We start from the raw sequence: 21,377 nt of genomic DNA on the forward strand, positions 1-21,377 counted from the left end.
AAATAAATAGACTCATTTATTTAAAAAAAACAAATAAATATGTATTAAAAAATAAACAAACACCCTATCACCAATCAGAGCCCACCAACAGAAAGCTCTGTTGGTGGGCAGGGACGGGGGGTGGGGGATGGGGGTTAATCACTTGTGTGGTGAGTTGCACGGCCCTGCAGCAAGGTCTTAAAGCTGCAGTGGCCTATTTTGTAAAAAATAGCCTGGTCACTAGAGGGGTTTAAGTCCATGGTCCTTAAATGGTTAAAGGGGAACTTCAGCCTAAACAAACATTCTGCCTTCAAGTTACATTAGTTATGTTAATTAGAATAGATAGGTAATATAATCTCTTACCCACCCTGTTTTAAAAGAACAGGCAAATGTTTGTAATTCATGGGGGCTGCCATCTTTTTGGTTGAAAGGAAGTGACAAGGAGCAGGAGACACGGTTCCAACTGTCCGCTAGGCTTCAAATGTCAAATTGAAAATGTCAAAAAAAAAAATTGCACCAAAACAGCAGAACGAGAACAACAACATCAGAAATCCCATCATGCTTTGCACAGCATCAGGGGAAAAAAGCCTGGGCAGTTTTCTTCTGTGCAGCTAAAAATGAGGCTTGTATAAGAGAAACAAAGTTGTGATACTGTGAAACTGTTAAAGAAACACCAAGCCTTTTCAGTGCTGCTGAGTCGATTTTAAGTCCGGAGGTTCACTTTAAGGGAACATAACCACTTGAAGTTGTGCGCCTGATGTGGAATATAGTAAATATCCTGATGCTAAATATCACATTAAGCATCCAAAATGTGGATCAGATGGATGTGTAGTTCAATCGCCTGAAATATCATCACAGGGTCCAGGCTGTACAGGTTTGTTGGACTTTAGGGAGCTAAAACAGAGCACCCCTGGGAAACACAAGGCAGAGATTAAAACATCCATTGATTCAAATGCTTTCCATGGATCCCATAATTGGAATAGGGTATTATATATAACCATAGCTCCTTGTGAGCCATTTCTTGTCATACAGACTTGGTCCTGGTTTCTTAGTGCTGCTACTTTGCCTGGCTGATTGCCTAGAGTAGATTATGGATAAAGCATGCTGGGTGTCATCTTGGGTCTTAACTAGGCTCCTCTGGAATTGACATATGGTGAATGGGGATAAATATAGATCAGAATTTGCATTCTGTTTCAGATCATAGGTTGTTCATGTATATGAATCTAGGGGTCAGCATTCAGGTTTTTCTCGAATACAGTTTTACGTGAAATATAGAGTTACATCACAAATCAGAACAATATGAGTGATACTTGGCTGGTTAACTGACACAGTATGACCCTGAGATTGTCTTCAGATTTCTTATTTGCTCTGAGCACCAGGTGTCATGCAGTTAAAGAGCTGTCCACAGAGTGTAATAAGACAGAAGTAGCCTAGAAACCAAGCTGCACAAGGTAATCGCTGTGAGGGAAAACACAAAATAATAGCAGTAATGGCTACAGCTACAGTAATGGCTACAGCAAGGTGACGTCCAGAATATTAAGGAGCTTCAATCACCACCATGTCTGTGTGTATGCTAATATTGCGGCTGGCTTGTACATATGTGGACTGGCCTTATGGAATTAGTTCTGTCAGCACTACTGAATGCTAGTATTCTGGCAGATGGCCAACTACATGCAGTCCCATCACAAAACCATATTTGGGTGTCCAGATTTTTACTTTTGTCTTTTTGTCTTTAACACATTCCATCCTTTCTAAAATAATAGCTTACACTGCAAGCTTTAACTATTTGTAATTTTTTTTTTAATATATACAAAATTGGCGTGTGTGTGTTAAAGATGCATTGCTGTCTTTTTATGTTGCCGGGGGATATATGCTGCCTAATCCTTGCTGTTTAAGTGGACACACTGCCTACCTATGTTGTTTAAGGGACACACTGCCTAATTATGTTGTGTGGAGGAATATGCTGCCTATTTATGCTTGGGGAGACGTGATACCTATTTATGTTGTTTGGGGAATGCATGCTACTTTATTATATTATTTGGGGAGTACATGCTTCTAGAAGTGGTTATTGTGGGAAATAGTACATATGTTTATATATTTTGAATCAGATGGCTGTTCTATTTACAATGCAATCATGAGAATCAGGGACAGTGATACTAAGCTTACTGCCACCATCAGCTTCAGTCAGCAATAAATTGTCTGCAGTTCCTCACAGGTACTCTGTTAGATATACTGTATGATGTTGCATAGGCATCACTTATGCTGTCAGATTTTAATATTAATTAGAATACAAGTCCACTTTCAGTTTATGTGCAAGTTTTATGGCAAGACTTGTAACTGTAAAGGAAAAAAATATAAAGCAAGCGAAGTCCATTATAAAAAATTAAAATGCCTAAAAAATAAATAAAAGATGCTTGGATGCCTATAGCAGTCAATGTATGACTTTATTTACTGACAGTTGAAATCTGGTAGCTTTCTGTGAGTAGCATAAATAATAGCAATAAAATCAGCCTGTATGCTTAACATCAGCAAAAACAATTCATAAGGGTTTACTCTGCTTGTAAATTCAGACTGCTCCTCACAATAATATTGTGAGCAGCTAAATGGATCATGGGAATAAATAGCAATATACATTGTGAACAGGTAATAATAAGTTACTGGGATTCAGAAATGTCAGCTTTTGCCCTAGCAGTCCATGCAACTGCAGCAAAACAGGACCCAGAACACCTATAATTCTTCACTCAAACATCCCTAATGGCTGCAGATTGCTTTAACTACACAAAATGTATTTCATCTGGAAGAGTAAATACATATACAGCTCGGGCACAAGGCTGACAGCAATAATTATGCTGCAGTGATAGTTATTCTTCTACAATGACATTGGCTCTAGTAGTGGAACTTAATATTTGACTCTTTCTGCTGCTGAGCAACTATTCTGTGCTACACAAGCCCCAGCCATCTTAAAGAGGAACTTCAAGCAAACACACTTAACACAGCATATCTCAAATCATGGCAGGTTTGTGGTTTAAAGAAGATCTGTAAGGGAAAAAAATGGTGGTGGTGGTGGGGGGGGGGGGCAGGGTTATGTTACAGGGTCTCTTTAAATAAAAATAAACATACCTTATCAATGAGTGTCCTTCCGGTACCCGGTGCTCTTCTTTACTGACTGAAACCTGTTATAGCAGTAAATGCTGCTTTGCCCTTGATGGAAGTCCTCAGACTGCCACCTCCAAGATGGCTTCTAGCTCCTACCTTCTTATGGACACTTGCCCTATGAGTTGGTAATTAGAGCCACCTTGATTAATAGGGCTACTACCCAGTGTGGTATCTGGGAGCTGGGGGACAGGTGGTCCATCCATCAGAGGATGAAAGTAATACAGAGGGAGAAAAGAAGTCCCGATCAGAGAAGAGGGGTCCAGAGGGAAATGTATTGGGTAGCTAAGCGAGAAGGATTTGGAGGCTGCCATATTTATCTCCTTTTAAACAATACCAGTTGCCTGAGTTGCCTGGCAGCCCTGCTGATCTACTTGGCTCCAGTAGTGTTTGAGTAACACCAGAAACAAGCATACAGATAACCTTTTCACATCTGACAATGTCAGAAACACCTGATCTGCATGCCTGTTCCGGGTCTATGGCTAAAAGTATTAGAGGCAGATGATCAGCAGGATAACCAGGCAACTGGCATTGCTTAAAAGGAAATAAATATGACAGACTTTATAGCCCTCTCACTTCAATTGTCTTTTAATTCTGGACCTAGATGTAATTCTGATTTTACATAATTCAAAGAATAATTTTCCACTGAAGTCAAAGGAAATTCATATAATTATATTTCACTTCCAAGTAAACTTCTAGTTACTCATCTGTGTTTGCCAGCACAGGTCACACTTCATATTAGTATTGATTACTATGCTCAGTAAGTCTTATTCACTCAACTATTTTAGTCTGCATAGCCAGACAAGTGGCGCTTCGGCTAGGAAGCCATAGCCAGTGACTCCATGCAGAGAAAAGTGCCCCCCTCCATGGTCACTAGCACACTCTCCTGCCAGGGTGCTGACCCTTCCCTGACTGACCAGCAAAAAAATCCTGTCCAAATAATAATAGTCACTTTCTGCTACAAATCTATTGAAGTTACGATCAAACTGAATGTTTAGGGCAACAATCTTTACCAGATGTGATTGCTGTGATAGAGTTTCCTTATATTTTGATGATATTAGCGCTCAGCAGGTCTTACCTGCAACTCACCCAAATGGGTCACCTCGAATCAACTTCCCGTTTATAGGGTGAGTTGGTTCAAAAAGGGACCTCAAAACTAGAGAATTGCGAAAATTAATAAAAACTCTCCTTAACAGTGCACAAGCTGAGAATTAACATACATATATATATATATATATATATATATATATATATATATATATATATATATATATATATACTCTCCTTGCACATATTAAAGGTAAAACCAATCCACAACTCGTAATATCCAACTACCAGAGTCCAGTGTTATTGTGGAGAATCAAGCCTCCTAGACCAAAATAACACATAAATAAAGTATATGCAAATGTCCTAGTTCTCAGGACCCAAATATTAATGTTCACAATATGGGGGAGAAAGTTTTTCCACCAGCAGAAAAACAAGACTCTATGGCGTAGTACGTTTGCAACTTTTCACCCAGAAGTGCACTTCACACAGTATAACTAGCGTGACCCAGCACCTAAGAGTTAGACTCATGCAAGTAATGCTATGGATATGTCCTAGCCTCCTACCACATGCTGTGGCTGACCCAATCCGACCAGCATGAACACTTAATCAACAGCACTTTTCTTTCACAGCATCTGTAATGCAGCAGCACCTTGGCCTCAAATAAACACCAACATAGCGTAATACTGTTTATTCCAAGTAAAAAAAGTTTAAAATTGCACTCACAATTTTCCAAGTAAAAATGCGCATATCAATAAAATCCTCATGGCCTGGCAACTCCTTCCGTGTGTGAGCTCCGCCCAACTAGTTTCATCAGTGATGACTCATCAGAGGCATGGCCTCACAATGGAGGAGACGCTGTATATATATTATTGTCTTCATACATCCTACGTGTCAAGGTGCCGCCCAGCAGCTTACATCAGCGGGGCGCAATATGCCATTCCTACCTCTCATAGTCCACCCCTTCTCATTAACATACAACTCATCCCATCCTTTCCATAATTTGTCAACATATGTTTCAATGTGGGTTACGCATGCGCATCATTCTATTCCGCAGTGTGCGCGGACAGAACTGTGCTAAAGCCAGCCAGTATGGCTCCACCCACCCCTTTCTTCCCCATGTGGGTTACGCGTGCGCATCTTTCTATTCCGCATTGTACACAGACGTAACTATGCTTCAGACAGCCAGTATAGCCCCACCCACCTCTTACTTCTCAACCACTTGGATGGTAACTACCGACGCCATTCCGTATCATCTGGGATCACCCCCCTTGTAGCCGCCCTAGCAACCCACCACAACGCATACTTGCATGAGTCTAACTCTTAGGTGCTGCTGGGTCACGCTAGTTATACTGTGTGAAGTGCACTTCTGGGTGATAAGTTGCAAACGTACTACGCCATAGAGTCTTGTTTTTCTCCTCTTGTATGCACGACTGGAAGCTGACTGGAGACATAGGAGGATCGTATTCATCTGACAGGCTGGGCCACACGTGCTGATTGCCAACTGTCGTGATTGGCATTTCGATCTGGTGAGCACATTTATAACCTCCATGAGGATGATATCTGCTGGTGGAAAAACTTTCTCCCCCATATTGTGAACATTAATATTTGGGTCCTGAGAACTAGGACATTTGCATATACTTTATTTGTGTTATTTTGGTCTAGGAGGCTTGATTCTCCACAATAACACTGGACTCTGGTAGTTGGATATTACGAGTTGTGGATTGGTTTTAACTTTAATATGTGCAAGGAGAGTATATATATATATATGTATGTTAATTCTCAGCTTGTGCACTGTTAAGGAGAGTTTTTATTAATTTTCGCAATTCTCTAGTTTTGAGGTCCCTTTTGAACCAACTCACCCTATAAACGGGAAGTTGATTCGAGGTGACCCATTTGGGCGAGTTGCAGGTAAGACCTGCTGAGCGCTAATATCATCACAATATAAGGAATCTTTGCATAAGGATCTACACCCCTGTCGATTGAAGCGCACCAGGCATTCAGGGTTAGTAATTATTTGAGTACCTGAGGAGCGCACTAGTCATCCCAATTCTACGCTGTGATAGAGTTTGCTGTTAAATGTCTCATTGTGTATGGACACCTTTTAGTGCCTGATTAATGTGATCAATTGTAGATACTTCTCAATGCGCATATGCATGGAGCAATGTGTGGCAAGAACACGTGGGAAAGGGCCCATGAGAATTTTTACTGTTGGTAGTTGTCCCTTTGCTAGCATTCAGCTCATATCAGCACCACTGTAAAACGATCTTTAACTTTTCCAAGCTGAGATGGACAGTGTGACCGGATACTTGCATCACGTTACTCATGATGTAACCCAGGATTTACTGAATAGTCAGCACTAGTGATACACACATATAACAACACATAAAAAAAAGACATAAATAGTTATGAATCTCAGCATTTCTGCTTTGTTCTAAAATATTATTTACAGCCTTAAACCTACTACCACAAAAACAAATTGTACCAGAACAGCATTCAAACAGTTAAACACAGTTCTTCAGTGGAAAGCTCCTTGCTTCAATGTGCAGCTTCAGGCCACACCCGAAGATGTGATAACATTATCTTTTGTTTGCATTCCTTTGTCAGATACATTTAGTAAACATTAGCAAGGTGCTGAAACTGAGCTCTCTCTGCTTCTTGTATGTGTGCAGATGAGAAGTGATCACTAGATAGATTTTAATATATAAATACACCAGCTATGCAATAAAATGCAATGGAAGCTTTCAGAACAGATAAAATGTACTTTGGGACCTTGCAATTTGTAAACAGACAATATTACTTTTGCACAAAACCACATATTTTTCTGGAGTTTCCGGGCTATTTTAGACATTCATAACTGACTTCAAAATCTATTTTAAATATCAAATTACAAAACGACTTGTGTGGTGGTCCTTTTTTTTTTTTCAAACAAAAGTGTGATTTCACATTAAACTTTGAGCAGCAGAAAAGATTTTAGTGAAAGGACAGGAAGACAGACAGGAAAAAGCTGTGCTTGATGTGAGGACACATGCAGTACCTTTGGTTAATAGGTCTGTGGGTTCATGACTGGGAGAGTCCATGCGAGCCAGCAAGTACTGTTGAGCTTCTCCAAGTAACACGGGGAAATTTTGCTCTGCTGCGGCAAATTGTTCAATTTTATGTTTGACAGAGGCCAGAACCTGCAAACGAAGAGGGAAAAATAGATGTCATTTATGATTTTTCTGGCTGAAATTACTTTCCTCTTCAGATGCTTAAAACTGAGGTTGAGCTGATTTCATGAGGTGATGAATGAGAGATTTTGCAACAAATAGCCTTGAAGTCCCAGAAGAGAGTGAAGCCAGAGTAGCTGAGGAAGCGCGTGTCTCTGTCATGATGAAGTCTGTAATATAACTGGCAGCTCACTTGACGTTCCAAGAGCTGCGGCTAAATGATCATTTGAATTCTGCTCTCCATTTCCTGCAAAAGCTGCTCCAATTCCAAATACAAGTTTATGGCACAGTGCCAGGATACATTGGGGGATTTTGCCATCTTACAGTAATACTGTACAAGATTTATTTTTCAATGCTTTTTTTCAGGTCTTATGAAAGAGGTGGAAAGCCAGCAGAAAAATGGTATTATCTGATGTTTATTCCACCTATATGTGCAATATACAGTGTCGGTCAGTGTAAAAATGACATAGACTTCAGGGCCTGAAATTGCTGTACATCACGTATATGGCAAAGATTGCTTTTATAACTGCATGACTGACAGAAGCGATTACTTATTTCACTGCTGCTTTGATTAACTTTCACCGTCAAGACCATAGAAATAATCAATCATAATTAAATGAAAATAAAAACACTCCAAAGCCAAGCTTTCCCGCTAGTCAGTTAAAGGCTTATTCATAAGGACTTGCAGTTTGCTGTAACCCACAGGTTCCGACCCTAATCTTTCTTCTTTTTTTCACAACAATGAAAGAAGATAAATTGTTGCTGATCGGACTGTGCAGATAATTATGCAGTGCCATGCTGAGCAAACCCAACAAGAATGCACTTCAAGCAAACCTATGGGCATCTAATGTCTGACTACCCTGTAACAGTTACTAATTTTGACAAAAATAGTTAAAGAGACTCTGAAGTGAGTTTAAAATCTTGTTTTTACCTTTTATTTATGTGCAGCATCATGTCCCAGGCTGAAACGCCACATCCCCGCAGCAGGACAAAGGTTTTATACCCCGAAATCACAGGGCAAGAATCTATGACTTTCCTGGTTGTGGATTGTGCTGCCCAGGAAGGCAAAGCTTTGAGCTGCAACTCTGCCTCCATTAGCATCAATCAGCACTGATCTCCGCCTCTCCCCCGGCCCTCTCAGTGAAAGAAGACTGAGAGGGGCGGGGAGAGGCAGCGGTCAGCAGGGATCGACGCGCGTAGAGGCAGAGATTACTGCAGAAAGCTCTGCCTCTTTCAGGAAGCGCTCCCCGATTTCAGCCCTGGCGATTTGGGGGGTATAAAACCCTCGTCCTGCCGCTGGGTTTGGCGGTTTAGCCCTGGACATAATGCTGTACATAAATAAAAGGTAAAAGCAAGATTTTAATCTCACTTCGGACTATCTTTAGGCCACACCTTCTTCATGAAAACTACATGAAAGAATTTAAGCTGGAAAGAAATACAAATTTATTTTACAATGAAAAAGTTCATATATGATTTTTTTCTGAAAATAATTAGTATTACCTGACCTACAGCATAGCAGATGCAGCAATGTGAAAGGTGTGACTTCCTGTCCTGCAGCATGGCAGATGCAGCAATGTGAAAGGTGTGAGTTTCTGTTATGCAGCATGGCAGATGCAGAAATGTGAAAGGTGTGACTTCCTGTCCTGCAGCATGGCAAATGCAGCAATGTGAAAGGTGTGACTTCCTGTCCTGCAGCATGGCAAATGCAGCAATGTGAAAGGTGTGACTTCCTGTCCTGCAGCATGGCAGATGCAGCAATGTGAAAAGTGTGACTTCCTGTTCTATTCTGATGTGTTAGAGTTATGGGTGTAGAAAGCCCAGTTCACTCCAGATCACGCAAGGGCTCATTCACATCAATACACCATACAATCAGTTATCTCATTAGTTTATTTTCGCCTCGGTGTCCTTTAATGTTTAAATCTCTGGCAACAAAAGTGAGTAAATCCCTAAGGGAAGAATGCTGCAATTCAACCCAGTAAGATATTTTACCTCCCCCGGTCATGTTACTCATTAGTGTTACAAGGTCACAGGTGTGAATGGGGAGCAGGTGTGTTAAATTTGGTGTTATCGCTCTCACACACTCTGGTCACTGGAAGTTCAGCATGCCATTTATTGGCAGAGAACTCTCTGGTGATCTTAACCTGTAGCGGACCGCATCACGCCAATGGGCGTAGCCGCGGCGGCAGCCCCAGGACCGCCTAACGCCGATCAGCATAAAGTCCTGGGGCTTTGCAGTGCGTGCGCATCTCCTGCTTGGTTAGCGGAGCCTTCAGTCTCCGAGCGGTAATCGCCGCTCGGGAGACTGTTAGACGGCGAAACCGCCGGCAGCAGCGCTGTACTGTACCTCTTGAGGCGCAGAGGTGATCGGCTGAAGTCTATGACAAAAATGAAAAACGAGTGTCAAACTGCGCTAAATCAAGTGGCAATTTTAATGATGACCACTGATGACCACTGTTTGGATTGCGATCCGCCCGACACTGCGATACCATCCAGCAGTCTGTCAAGTCTCTCCCACCCAGCTGCCGGCCGGGGCGAGTGGGATTGAGCGGCTCCCCACAGAACTTTCAAGCTTCTATCCAGTGTCATCAGAGGAGCGTGAGTACACTAATCTACTCCTCGCAGTGGCTCACTTAAAGCCGTATCATTAATCTGCAAGTACATGCAACATAGGATTAAATTCCACTAGCCATTTTTGCAGTTGGATTATTTTTGCCTGCCATTTGGAAATTATTAAAGCTTCATTGCTTATTAAAGGCGACAGCACAATATTATACCTATTACCTAATGAGCATTTTAACACCTTCCTACATCACTGGGTGTTTTCACTCCATACTAGAGGATACATATTGATTATGCTACAGGGAGTATTTTATCCCAACATCCTGGATTTTTTATAAGATTTTCTGTGTGCACACATTTTTATGGTAATACTATTAAATTGTATGAAAAATGTTTTTATGTCCAAACAGTGGTCATCATTAAAATTGCCACTTGATTTAGCGCAGTCTGACACTTGTTTTTAATTTTTTTCTTATAATTGGGGACCTGGGATTCCCTAAGATCAGACTCAGCAGCAGTTCACATTGGTGCATTACTTTCATTTTTTAGTATTAAGCCTATGACAGCTGATCATGGGGATTGGCTGGCGGGGGGAGGGAGGGAGGAAGGGGGTTATACAATAGTTTTAACAAAACACACTATTTTTATTTAAAAAAAAACACAAATAAACAAAAACAAGCAAACAAACAAATATTGGGGGGGGGGGGGGAGAGATCAGACCAAACCAACCGCGAGCTCTGTTTGTGGGGAGAAAAGGGGGGGGGGGGAATCACTTGTGTGCTGTGTCGTGTGGCCCTGCAGCTTGGCCTTAAATCTGCAGTGGCCAATTTAATGAAAAATGGCCTGGTCTTTAGGGGGGTTTAACACTGCGGTCCTCAAGAGGTTAAAGAAAACAGAATTGCTGCTCTACATAAAAATGGCCTAGGCTAAAGGAAGATTGCCAACACTCTGAAACTGAGCTGCAGCATGGTAGCCAAGACCATACAGTAGTTTGAAAGGACAAGTTCCACTCAACCTTGTAATAGTCGACCAAAGAAGTTGAGTGCGTGTGCTCAATTTCAAATCCAGAGGTTGTCCTTTGCAAATACAGTAGATGTATTTGCGCTGGCAGCATTGCTGCAAAGGTTCAAGGGGTGCGGTTCAGCTTGACAGTGATCAAACCATATGCCCCACAATGCATCAAATTGGTCTGTATGGATTTCATCCCATATGCCTCTTCCGCATATGATGCACAATACAGCTCACAAACAGTTTGCTGAAGACAATCAAACTAAGGACATGGAATACCGGAACCATGTCCTGTGGTCTTATGAGACCAAGATAAACTTTTTTGGTTCAGATGGTGTCAAGCATGTATGGAGACAAGTTTGACTACTACAGTCAAGCATGGTGGTATCATGGTTGAGGCTGTATGAGTGCTGTCAGCACTGGGGAGTTACAGTTCACTGAGGGAACCAAGAATGCCAACATGCACTGTGGCATACTGAAGCAGAGCTCTTTCAGGAACTGGGCCACAGGGCAGTATTCAAACATAATAATTATTCTTAACACTCCTCCAGGATGACCACTGCCTTGCTAAGGAAACTGAGGATAACTGTGCTGGACTGGCCAAGCATGTCTCCAGGCCTAAACCCCATTGAGCATCTGTGGTAAAACAGAAGGTGGAGGAACGCAAGGTCTCTAGCATCCACCAGCTTTGTCATGGAGGAGTGGAACAGGATTCCAGTGGTAACCTGTGAAGCTCTAGGGAACTCCATACCCAAGAAAGTTAAGGCAGTGCTTGAGCATAATGGTGGGAACACAAAACATTGACACTTGGGGCAGAATTTTTGACATTCTTAAGGGTGGCCACTAACGGTCCAATTTCTAGCAAAAAATCGTTCGAACGATGAGAAATTCTGATCGGATTGGTTGTAAATAATCTCCATTGGTGGACACAATCGATAATGAACGAGTGAAAAAAAAAATGTCGTCCGAATTAATTTTCGTCTAACCAAAATTTGGATTTTCTTGTCGGTTGTGATAGATAGGAAGCAAAGATTGGTTCGTTGATGGTGTAGTGAACGATGTTTTACAATATTTCACTTACGATCAGAATTTCTGATCACTCGAACGATTTTTTGCTAGAAATTGGGCCGTTAGTGGCCAGTTTTACTTAGGGCTGTACTCATTTTTGTTGCCAGTGGTTTAGACATTGATTGTGTGTCAATTTATTTTTATAGAACAACAAATTGGCTTAAGGTAGCCACTAACGGTCCAATTTCCAGCGAAAAATCGTTCGAGCGATCAGAAATTCTGATCGGAAGTGAAATATTGTAATAAACCGTTCACTACACCATCAACAAACCAATCTTTACTTCCTATCTATCACAACCATCAAGAAAATCCAAATTTTGGTTCGACGAAAATTCATTCGGGCAACATTTTTTTCACTCGTTCATAATCGATTGTGTCCAACAATGGAGATTATTTACAACCAATCCGATCAGAATTTCTGATCGCTCTAACGATTTTTCGCTAGAAATTAGACCATCAGTGGCCACCTTAAATTATACAAGCTGTACACTGACTATGTTACATTGTTACATTGTACCAAAGAGTCATATCTTCAGTGTGCTATGATAAGATAATAAAATATTTACAAAAATGTGAGAGGAGCATCTCACTTTTGTGAGATGCTGTACATAACCTTGTAGGCACTGTGCATTAGGGATGCTCACCGCATTCCGCGGAATTCAGTTTTCCGCAGTTACGGCCGGAATTTGGTCGTTTCGTTCCATCGCATCGGGACGGAATTGCTATAGCGCTATAGCAGAAATTCCACGGAACGATGCGTAATTCCGGCGAAATGCGGATTTTTGTAAGCCAATGACAAGGAAGCCCCTAGAAGAAGCTTAAAGTGAGAACAACAGGATTTCTTCATGAAAATTGGAATTTCTGCACTAATCAGAGGCTTACAAAAACCACCCAAATGGATTTCTGCATGAAAATCGGAATTATTTCAGCACCAATTCTTAACAAAAAACAATCAATCCTATGTTAGCAAACAGCTCCCTAGCTATCTCACCTATCCCAACCATTTTGTATAGGTCCCATAGCCTACGCGACCCCTCCTGCAGCGCCAAAACCACCGCCATGGGACCACCGCCAGGTCCCATAGCTTACGCGACACCTCCTGCGGAGCCAAAACCACCGCCATGGAACCACCGCCTGGTCCCATAGCTTATGCGGCACCTCCTGCGGCGCCAAAACCACCGCCATGGAACCACCGCCTGGTCCCATAGCTTATGCGACATCTCCTGCGGCGCTGGAACCACCGCCAGGTCCCATAGCTTATATGACACCACCTGCGGCGCCAAAACCACCACCATGGGACCACCGCCAGGTCCCAAAGCTTACGCGACACCTCCTGCTGTGCCAAAATGACCGCCATGGGACCACCACCAGGTCCCATGGCGTAAGTGACACCTCCTGCGGTGACAAAACCACCGCCATGGAACCACTGCCAGGTCCCAAAGCTTACGCGACACCTACTGCAACAAAATGACCGCCATGGGACAACCATCAGGTCCCATGGCGTAAGCGACACCTTAGGGCTTATAATTAGGCTGCTACTAATTATAAGCCCTCCCCCCAACATGCGCCACCCAGCATTGAGCTAGCAGAGAAACTCAGCGAATTCTACTTTAGGTTTGAGGACCACGCGGCACCTGCAGGTCATCAGCTGCTACCCTCCTCCACCCTGGCCCCGGAGGAATGTGCCCTGAGCCTAAGCTCACCCCTTCCAGCTGTGTGTGAGACCGAGGTTATGCGCTACCTGGCAACACTGAATGCCAGGAAAGCCTCTGGTCCAGATGGCGTCTCACCAGCCTGCTTGAGGACCTGCTCACGACAACTAGCTCCCATCCTAACGGCCATCTTCAACAAGTCACTTCAGGAGGGCAGAGTCCCTGCATGCTTCAAGAGGTCCACCATCATCCCTGTCCCAAAAAGCAGGGAGTCTCCGACCTGAACAATTACAGGCCTGTGGCACTAACATCTGTTATCATGAAGCCCCTTGAAAGAGTGGCCCTCTCTCTCCTGAAACTCTCCACCATGCCTCTTCTGGACCCCCTTCAGTTTGCGTACAGGGCCAACAGGTCCACGGATGATGCCACAAATATCTGCCTGGAGTATGTTATAAACTGTTCTTAATCACCTTTTTCCGGCACCAGCAACTCATCAGCAAGAGTTGCACACACGACTCATCACAGCAAGCAGGAGAGACTTTCTCAGGCTTCTTCAATATTCACGTTATTTATTCAGGAAACAGAAATACAGATAGATACAGTTCATCATATCCTAGCCACGCCAATCTTCATGTTGCGTTACAAGCTTCTTGATTAAACTTCCTGCTGAAGTCAATCAGGTACCTTCTTTCTAAACTACGTTACACTAGACTACCTATGTACAGCATACATTATATCAGATTACATATAGAATAAAAATACTTAGAGGTCCTAGTCAGCATTTAGAGCTAGTGTGAAAGTAAGAAGCAGAGTGAGCTCCGATCGCCCACCCGGGCTTTAATACCAACTAGGAAAGAGTTAAATGTGACATCATCTTCGCCATCCCCTAGACCAGACTATTGGTTGAGCCCCCTCGTGGTATCATAATACCCACCTACTCGATTAATATTCAATGTCACCTTTCCTTTACTTACTGGAATTTGGTATTTTGGTAAACATGGCCTATGTTGATTGTTCTTGTGGTGTACGTGTTGAGGTCAGTGTAGGCCTGTGGCCTTCTTTCAGGAACATGTTCTCAGTATCTGCGTGTATCCTCTGCTACACGCAGACCCTGAGATGCCTCTGCCTGCATCACAAGAAACTCTATTTATTTTAAAGACATACTCTGCGGACAAGCCTTTTACATAAAACTCAGGCCAAGTAACTGAGGCCTACTTAAATTCTAACAGAGTATATCAGCGATCACCTGGACAGATCAGACTCGTATGCCAGAATCCTCCTCCTGGACTTCAGTTCAGCTTTTAACACCATATGCCCACGCTTACTTCAGGAGGATCTGGCAGCACTGGGGGTCCACTGGGGGTCCACTCTGGATTATGGACTTCCTAACCAACAGGTCGCAAATAGTCAAGCTGAGTGACATCGCCTCAAAACAAAGGACTACTAACACAGGCGCGCCGCAAGGCTGTGTCCTGTCGCCGATGCTGTTCTCCCTGTACACGAATGACTGTAGATCTACAGCAGACTCCGTCAAGGTCATCAAATTTGCTGATGACACCACCATTGTCGGCCTTGTCACAAACAACGATAAGCAGGCCTATCGCCAGCAGGTTGACAGAATATGTCACTGGTGCAAGGAGAACAGATTGGTCCTCAACACGGCAAAACTGTAGAGATGATCATAGACTTTAGAAAGAATGCCCCCAAACCACTTCCAATCCACATTGACGGCACTGAGGTGGCAAGAGTTCCCTGTGTTCACCTCTTGGGCGCTACTATCTCCAATGACCTGAGCTGGAAGGCCAACACCAGCTCCACCATGGTAAAAGCTCAAAAAAGGCTCTTCTTCCTCCGCCAGCTGAAGAAGTTCGGTATGGCCAAAGAGGTTCTGACAAGATTCTACACTGCCACCACTGAATCTGTCCTCTGCTCGTCTATTCTGGTCTGGTACGCTGGCTCCTCTGCCAGCGACAGATGCAAATTACAGAGGGTTATCAGAACAGCAGAGAAAATCATTGGGAAACCTCTCCCTCCACTCGACCTCCTCTACGCCACAAGACTGCGCTCTAGAGCCCTGCGGATCACAAGCGATCCATCTCACCCAGGCCACCGCTACTTTAACAGGCTTCCATCAGGCCGGAGGTTTCGGGTCATTGCCACCAAGACCGAAAGGCACAGGAACTCCTTCTTCCCCTCTGCTGTCAACCTCTTAAACTCCTCCTAAACTTCAGCCACGTACCCCCACTCCACCAGGGTCCCCCTGAACTGTAACTGAACTGTAACTGAAGAGACCTGAAGCTGGGAAACTATACTGTAGCGCTACTATGTCACCACCTCTTTTGGCTGTCTAGTGTACACGATCTGCCTTGCTGTCCAATGTCCACGGTCTGTTAGTGTTACTGTCTTATTGTGCTTTTATCTATTGTTTTATTGTAGTATTATCTATTGTCTTATTGTGCTTCTATCCACTGTCTTGCTTTGCTCTGAGTTTGTACGTGCCAAATCCAATTCCGGGCATGACCCAGTCATGCTTGGCGAAATAAATGATTCTGATTCTTCTGCGGTGCCAAAACCACCGCCATGGAACCACCGCCAGGTCCCAAAGCTTACACGACAGCTCCTGCGGCACCAAAATGACCGCCATGGAACCACCGCCAGGTCCCATAGCTTACGCTACACCTCCTGTGGCGCCAAAACCACGCCATGGGACTACCGCTAGCCTCCTGCTACAAAAATAAATAAATAAATAAAAAATTTTTTAAAAAAGACTGGTGGAACAGCCACTAGGTCCCATGGGCTACCATTTAGCAAAAACTGTGCGGAATTCCGGCGGAACGGAATTTGCTCTTTCCGATCATCCTTACTGTGCATGTACAGAAAGTGAATGTAAAATATCATTTTTTTTTTCTTATTCTGTTGTTATGAGGTAATGCTCTGTCTGTAGATCCACATTAAGCATCCCCGACATGCTACAATATGGTAGCTTGATAAGCAGTCAACATTTGCATACAATATGCATCTCTATGACTCACAGTGGGCTGGTATATGATATGAGCAGCTTATGTTGCGTTCTGCAATAAAGTAATACTAGCTGCTTAACGATTACTAAGGACATGTTTACTGTGCAAGAACAAATCAAACTAACAGAAGGCACTAATTGGCTATAAATTATCCAAATTTGATTTGTCATTAAGGTCTAAACAGTAATACTGGAATATGTCAGCTTGTTTGATCTCTGCTTTGCAAAATGTCTTTCCTAGAAATTTTACAATGACATTACTAATGACTGCTATGGCTGTTGCTGTCCTCCTGCTCACCATGCACTTTAGAGTTCAACTGGCTGTTGCTGCTACCCCCTGCTCCTCATACACTTCAGAGTTCAATCACTGCTATGGCTGTTGCTGCTCCCCTCTTCTCCCCATACATTTCAAAGTTCTGTGACTGCTATGGATGTTGTCAACTCCCTGCTCCCCATACACCTCAGAATTATATGACTGCTATGGCTGTTGCTGCTACCCCCTGCTCCCAATAACCTTCAGGCCTGGAACCCACTACAAAATGCTATCGCTAATCGCAATCGCTAGCGTTTTGTATGAGCAGTTTGTAAGCGATTTCATGATTTTACAAAGTGTAATCAGTTTGCCAGCGGTTGTATAGTAATTAGCGATTAGGGTTTTAAAGTCTGATTGGTCCTTTCATTTATTTTTAATTTTGTTACAGTGTACATTAACTTTAAAACGCTAGCAAAATCGCTCCGTGCAAGTTTTGATGAGCGATTACACCAGTGATTATATACTTTACATTGAAGCGCTGACGCTTACAATGCTGCATGTCCTGCGCTTGCGATTTTGGGAATCGCAAACGCTCCAGTGGAAGTTGGCATATCCGTTAACATTAGTTGAGCGTTTTTGGAAATCGGTAGCGTTTTTAAGCGCTTCCTAAATGCTCTGAAAAGGCCTTCCACAGAGGCCTGTGCAGGAGGGGGAAGCAACACAGAAAGGAGGGGTAGCGGGGACAGCGGTGGGGAGGGGGGCCAGACCCCCCCACCTCCCTCACCTGGGTCCCCTCCTTCTGGCGCTTCCCCCCTCCTAATTAGCAACAGCTTAGAGAAGCGGGCAGGAGCGGGCGAAGAGGACTTACTCACCTGCTTCCTGTGTTGCTGGCGCACATGCGTCATCGTCACGTGACACTGGTCTCCGCCTTCTCCACCGCTCACTGTGCTTCCTGATAAGCAGAAGCACAGTGAGTGGCAGAGAAGTTGGAGACCAGTATGACGTGAGGATGACGCTGTGCGCCATCGTCCAGGAAGCAGGTGAGTAAGTCCTCTCCGCCCGCTCCTGCCCGCTTCACTAAGCTGCTGCTAATTAGGAGGTGGGAAGTGCCAGAAGGAGGGGGACCCAGGTGAGGGAGGTGAGGGGTCTTCCCCCCCCCTCCCCGCCGCTGTCCCCGATGCCCCTCCTTCCAAGCTTCCCACCTACCGGGGGCAACTATACTATACTGCTGGGGCAACTATACTAGGGGCCACTATACTAATACTGGTGCAACTATACTAGCTATACTGGAGGCAACTATACTAATGCTGGGGCAAATATACTATTTATACTAGGGCAACTATATTACCTACACTGGGGGCAACTATACGCGCTATACTGGGGGCAACTATACTAGCTATATTAGGGGCAACTATGCTAGCTATACTGGGGGCAACTATACTAGCTATACTGGGGTCAACTATACTAGCTATACTGGGGGCAACTATATTACCTACACTGGGGGCAACTATACTAGCTATATTAGGGGCAACTATATTAGCTACACTGGGGGCAACTATATTATATTACCCACACTGGGGGCAGCTATACTAGCTATACTGGGGGCAACTATAGTAGCTACCAATAATGCGGCCAACTTTAGGGGGGGTCCTACACCTAGCACTACCCGCCGTGGCGCGTTTAGCATGCCACAGTCGCTTCTTTCCTTTTTTTTTTTTTTTGATGGGGGGGGGGGTGTCTTTTAATACCCAGCACCGGGTGTCAAATGCCCTAGGTACGCTACACTGTGCACTACTTCTAGCAAGAAAATGCAGCATAAAAGCAAAAAAAGGGGAAAGCGGTGTTGCTACACTGCCTAGCACTCTGGGGCCTGAGATCTATTGAAGGGTCTTAATAAAGACTGTCATTTGAAGTGGTTATCAGCAGACAGTGTATGGTGTGCCACTGAAGTCTAGTCATTTTGTCCTTCAATCCTGCAGTGTCCATTACAGAATAAAGAGAAGCATTTTGTTGTCACTATGTACTAGGTATCTATCAAGTAAATAGAAAGGAGATACCGAAGCAGCAGAAAAGGAATGTGTCTTCCATTGACATCCCTTCACTGCCTTTAAATCCTAACTGCTGTCACCATCACTCTGTTCATCGTTCTAAACAACAAATATCCATTTATGTGCAGCTGCTGTGGGTTACAGCTGGTCTCCACGGAAACAGGTAAAACAAATCTTGAGTATTCATTATGTCAGCAATAAAGCCCAACTCCAGTCGCACATCTGACTATATAGAAATTCTTTATTCCTCAGTAACTCAAATGTTACCTAATGTTATGGAGGGTAAAGAGGCTTGTTCTTTGGGAGCGGCTGCTGGTGCTTTGGTGAGCATCATTATTAGAGATGAGCAATGAGATGCTCATAATTGTGGCTTACATGCAAATGGCATGCTAATTACAGCACAGCTTTGCATTGGGCTAATCAAATTAAATTCCTGACAATTGAATTGGCTAAATTCCAAGCTGCATACAATTTGCATTAGATTTGTATGCAAATGGTAACTATTAGCATAAGGACTGTGAATAAGGGATTAAAGAGACACTGAAGTGAAAAAAAAAATGATATAATGAATTGTATGTGTAGTACGCATAAGTACTAGAACATTAGTAGCAAAGAAAATATTCTGGTACTTATCCGTTAGCCGGGCGCATCCTCTAGGTGGCGACAAAACTCCACCAGAGTTACATCTTTCCCTACTATCCATGTCGGCCTGGAGGGGGAATAGTAATTAGCGCCACCTGCCGGATGCGCCTGGCTAACGGACAAGTACCAATATTCTCATATTTTTATTTTCAGTTATATAGTGTTTTTTTTTTGTTTTTATAACATTGCATCATTCTATAATATTTGCCGTTTACACACTACTCAGCATTCTAAATGATTTTACAGAGCAGGCCAGTGAACTTTTGACCTGTCCTCTGTCACTGTATTGTTTTTTTTTCTTTTTTTCTGCAGACACTTGAGATAATAAGCTTCAGAAAACAGAGAGACTTTGAAAGTTGTGGAGCGCAATGGCTCTTTTGCATAGATAACAACTGGAGTTTCTTAACTCTTCCTGTACCGGAAGCAATATCAGACTCATGTCTTTGCTCCTAATGTTTTATTTCTTAGCTGTACTACACATACAAATCATTATATCATATTTTTTTTCACTTCAGTGTCTCTATAAGACTGACACTTATTTTGCAATTACTTTGTGGTTTGCCACGCTAGCAAATGAAAGTCTGTTAAAATATGTTTATTGAGAAGTTGTAAATATTAACATTAAACTAGCAAATAAAAGTCACTAACAGCTGATCAAAATAGCCAGTTAATTAATCAGCTTACAGCTGAATGAGGAGAACTAGTGTCTTTCATTTCTCTGGCCTAGCTTAGGAGAGTTTTTCTCCTACCTCTAGTCTCTTTGGAGTTATTTTAATAAGGTTGGTTAAGGCTAATTTCACACCAGGACATTGCGTTAGAGGGGGCGTTAAGGTCGCATAACGTCCCCCTAACGGAACGCCTGGTGGTGCTGGATCTGGACGTCAGAGTGAGCCGCGTTGTGCAGCTCACTCTGGCGTCAGTGATGCCGTGATGCGCACTCTTGTGCGCATGCGGCATCACGTGGTCCCGCCGGCCAATCGCCGCACAGAGCGGCCGCTCCAGGAAGTAAACACTGCACGTCACAACGTGCAGTGCATATTAATTAGCCATGTGCCTGGCCGCTCTCCGCTCCTCCACAAGATTACTGAGCATGTGCAAGCAGTCTAACGCGGCTCAGCCGCGTCTAAAGTACTGCATGCAGTACGTTGTCTTGTGACGCAGCGTTACAATGTAACGCAACGTGGGCACTGTGAACAGCCCCATTGATTTTTCATTACTGTGCGGTGGGCTGCGTTACAGGCTGCTCTAACGTGCGCCTGTAACGTCCCACTGTGAAACCAGCCTAAAAGTGGAAAGCACTGGAGAACACAAGTACAGGATCTTCTCAAAAAATTAGCATATTGTGATAAAGTTCATCATTTACTGTAATGTACTGATAAACATAAGACTTTCATATATTTTAGATTCAAATACAAACAACTGAAGTAGTTCAAGCCTTTAATTGTTTTAATATTGATGATTTTGGCATACAGCTCATGAAAACCCAAATTTCCTATCTCAAAAAATTAGCATATTTCATCCGACCAATAAAAGAAAAGTGTTTTTAAAACAAAAAAAGTCAACCTTCAAATAATTATGTTCAGTTATGCACTCAATACTTGGTCGGGAATCCTTTTGCAGAAATGACTGCTTCAATGCGGCGTGGCATGGAGGCAATCAGCCTGTGGCATTGCTCAGGTGTTATGGAGGCCCAGGATGCTTCGATAGCGGCCTTAAGCTCATCCAGAGTGTTGAGTCTTGCGT

General features: G+C 43.3%; 1 protein-coding gene across 4 annotated transcripts in view; it reads right to left on the reverse strand.

Moving 5' to 3' along the window:
- The window catches only part of LOC137570407 (FHF complex subunit HOOK-interacting protein 1A-like), a 411,883-nt gene that overhangs the window by 14,001 nt on the left and 376,505 nt on the right, over positions 1-21,377 (reverse strand). For all 4 annotated transcript variants that reach the window (XM_068279087.1, XM_068279101.1, XM_068279085.1 and 1 more), the window contains one exon: positions 7,214-7,355. In XM_068279087.1, the coding sequence (XP_068135188.1) occupies positions 7,214-7,355 (142 nt within the window). The remainder of the gene's footprint in view (positions 1-7,213; positions 7,356-21,377) is intronic.

The sequence above is a fragment of the Hyperolius riggenbachi genome, chromosome 1, assembly GCF_040937935.1.
Source record: "Hyperolius riggenbachi isolate aHypRig1 chromosome 1, aHypRig1.pri, whole genome shotgun sequence".
In the NCBI taxonomy this organism is placed as follows: Eukaryota; Metazoa; Chordata; class Amphibia; order Anura; family Hyperoliidae; genus Hyperolius; species Hyperolius riggenbachi.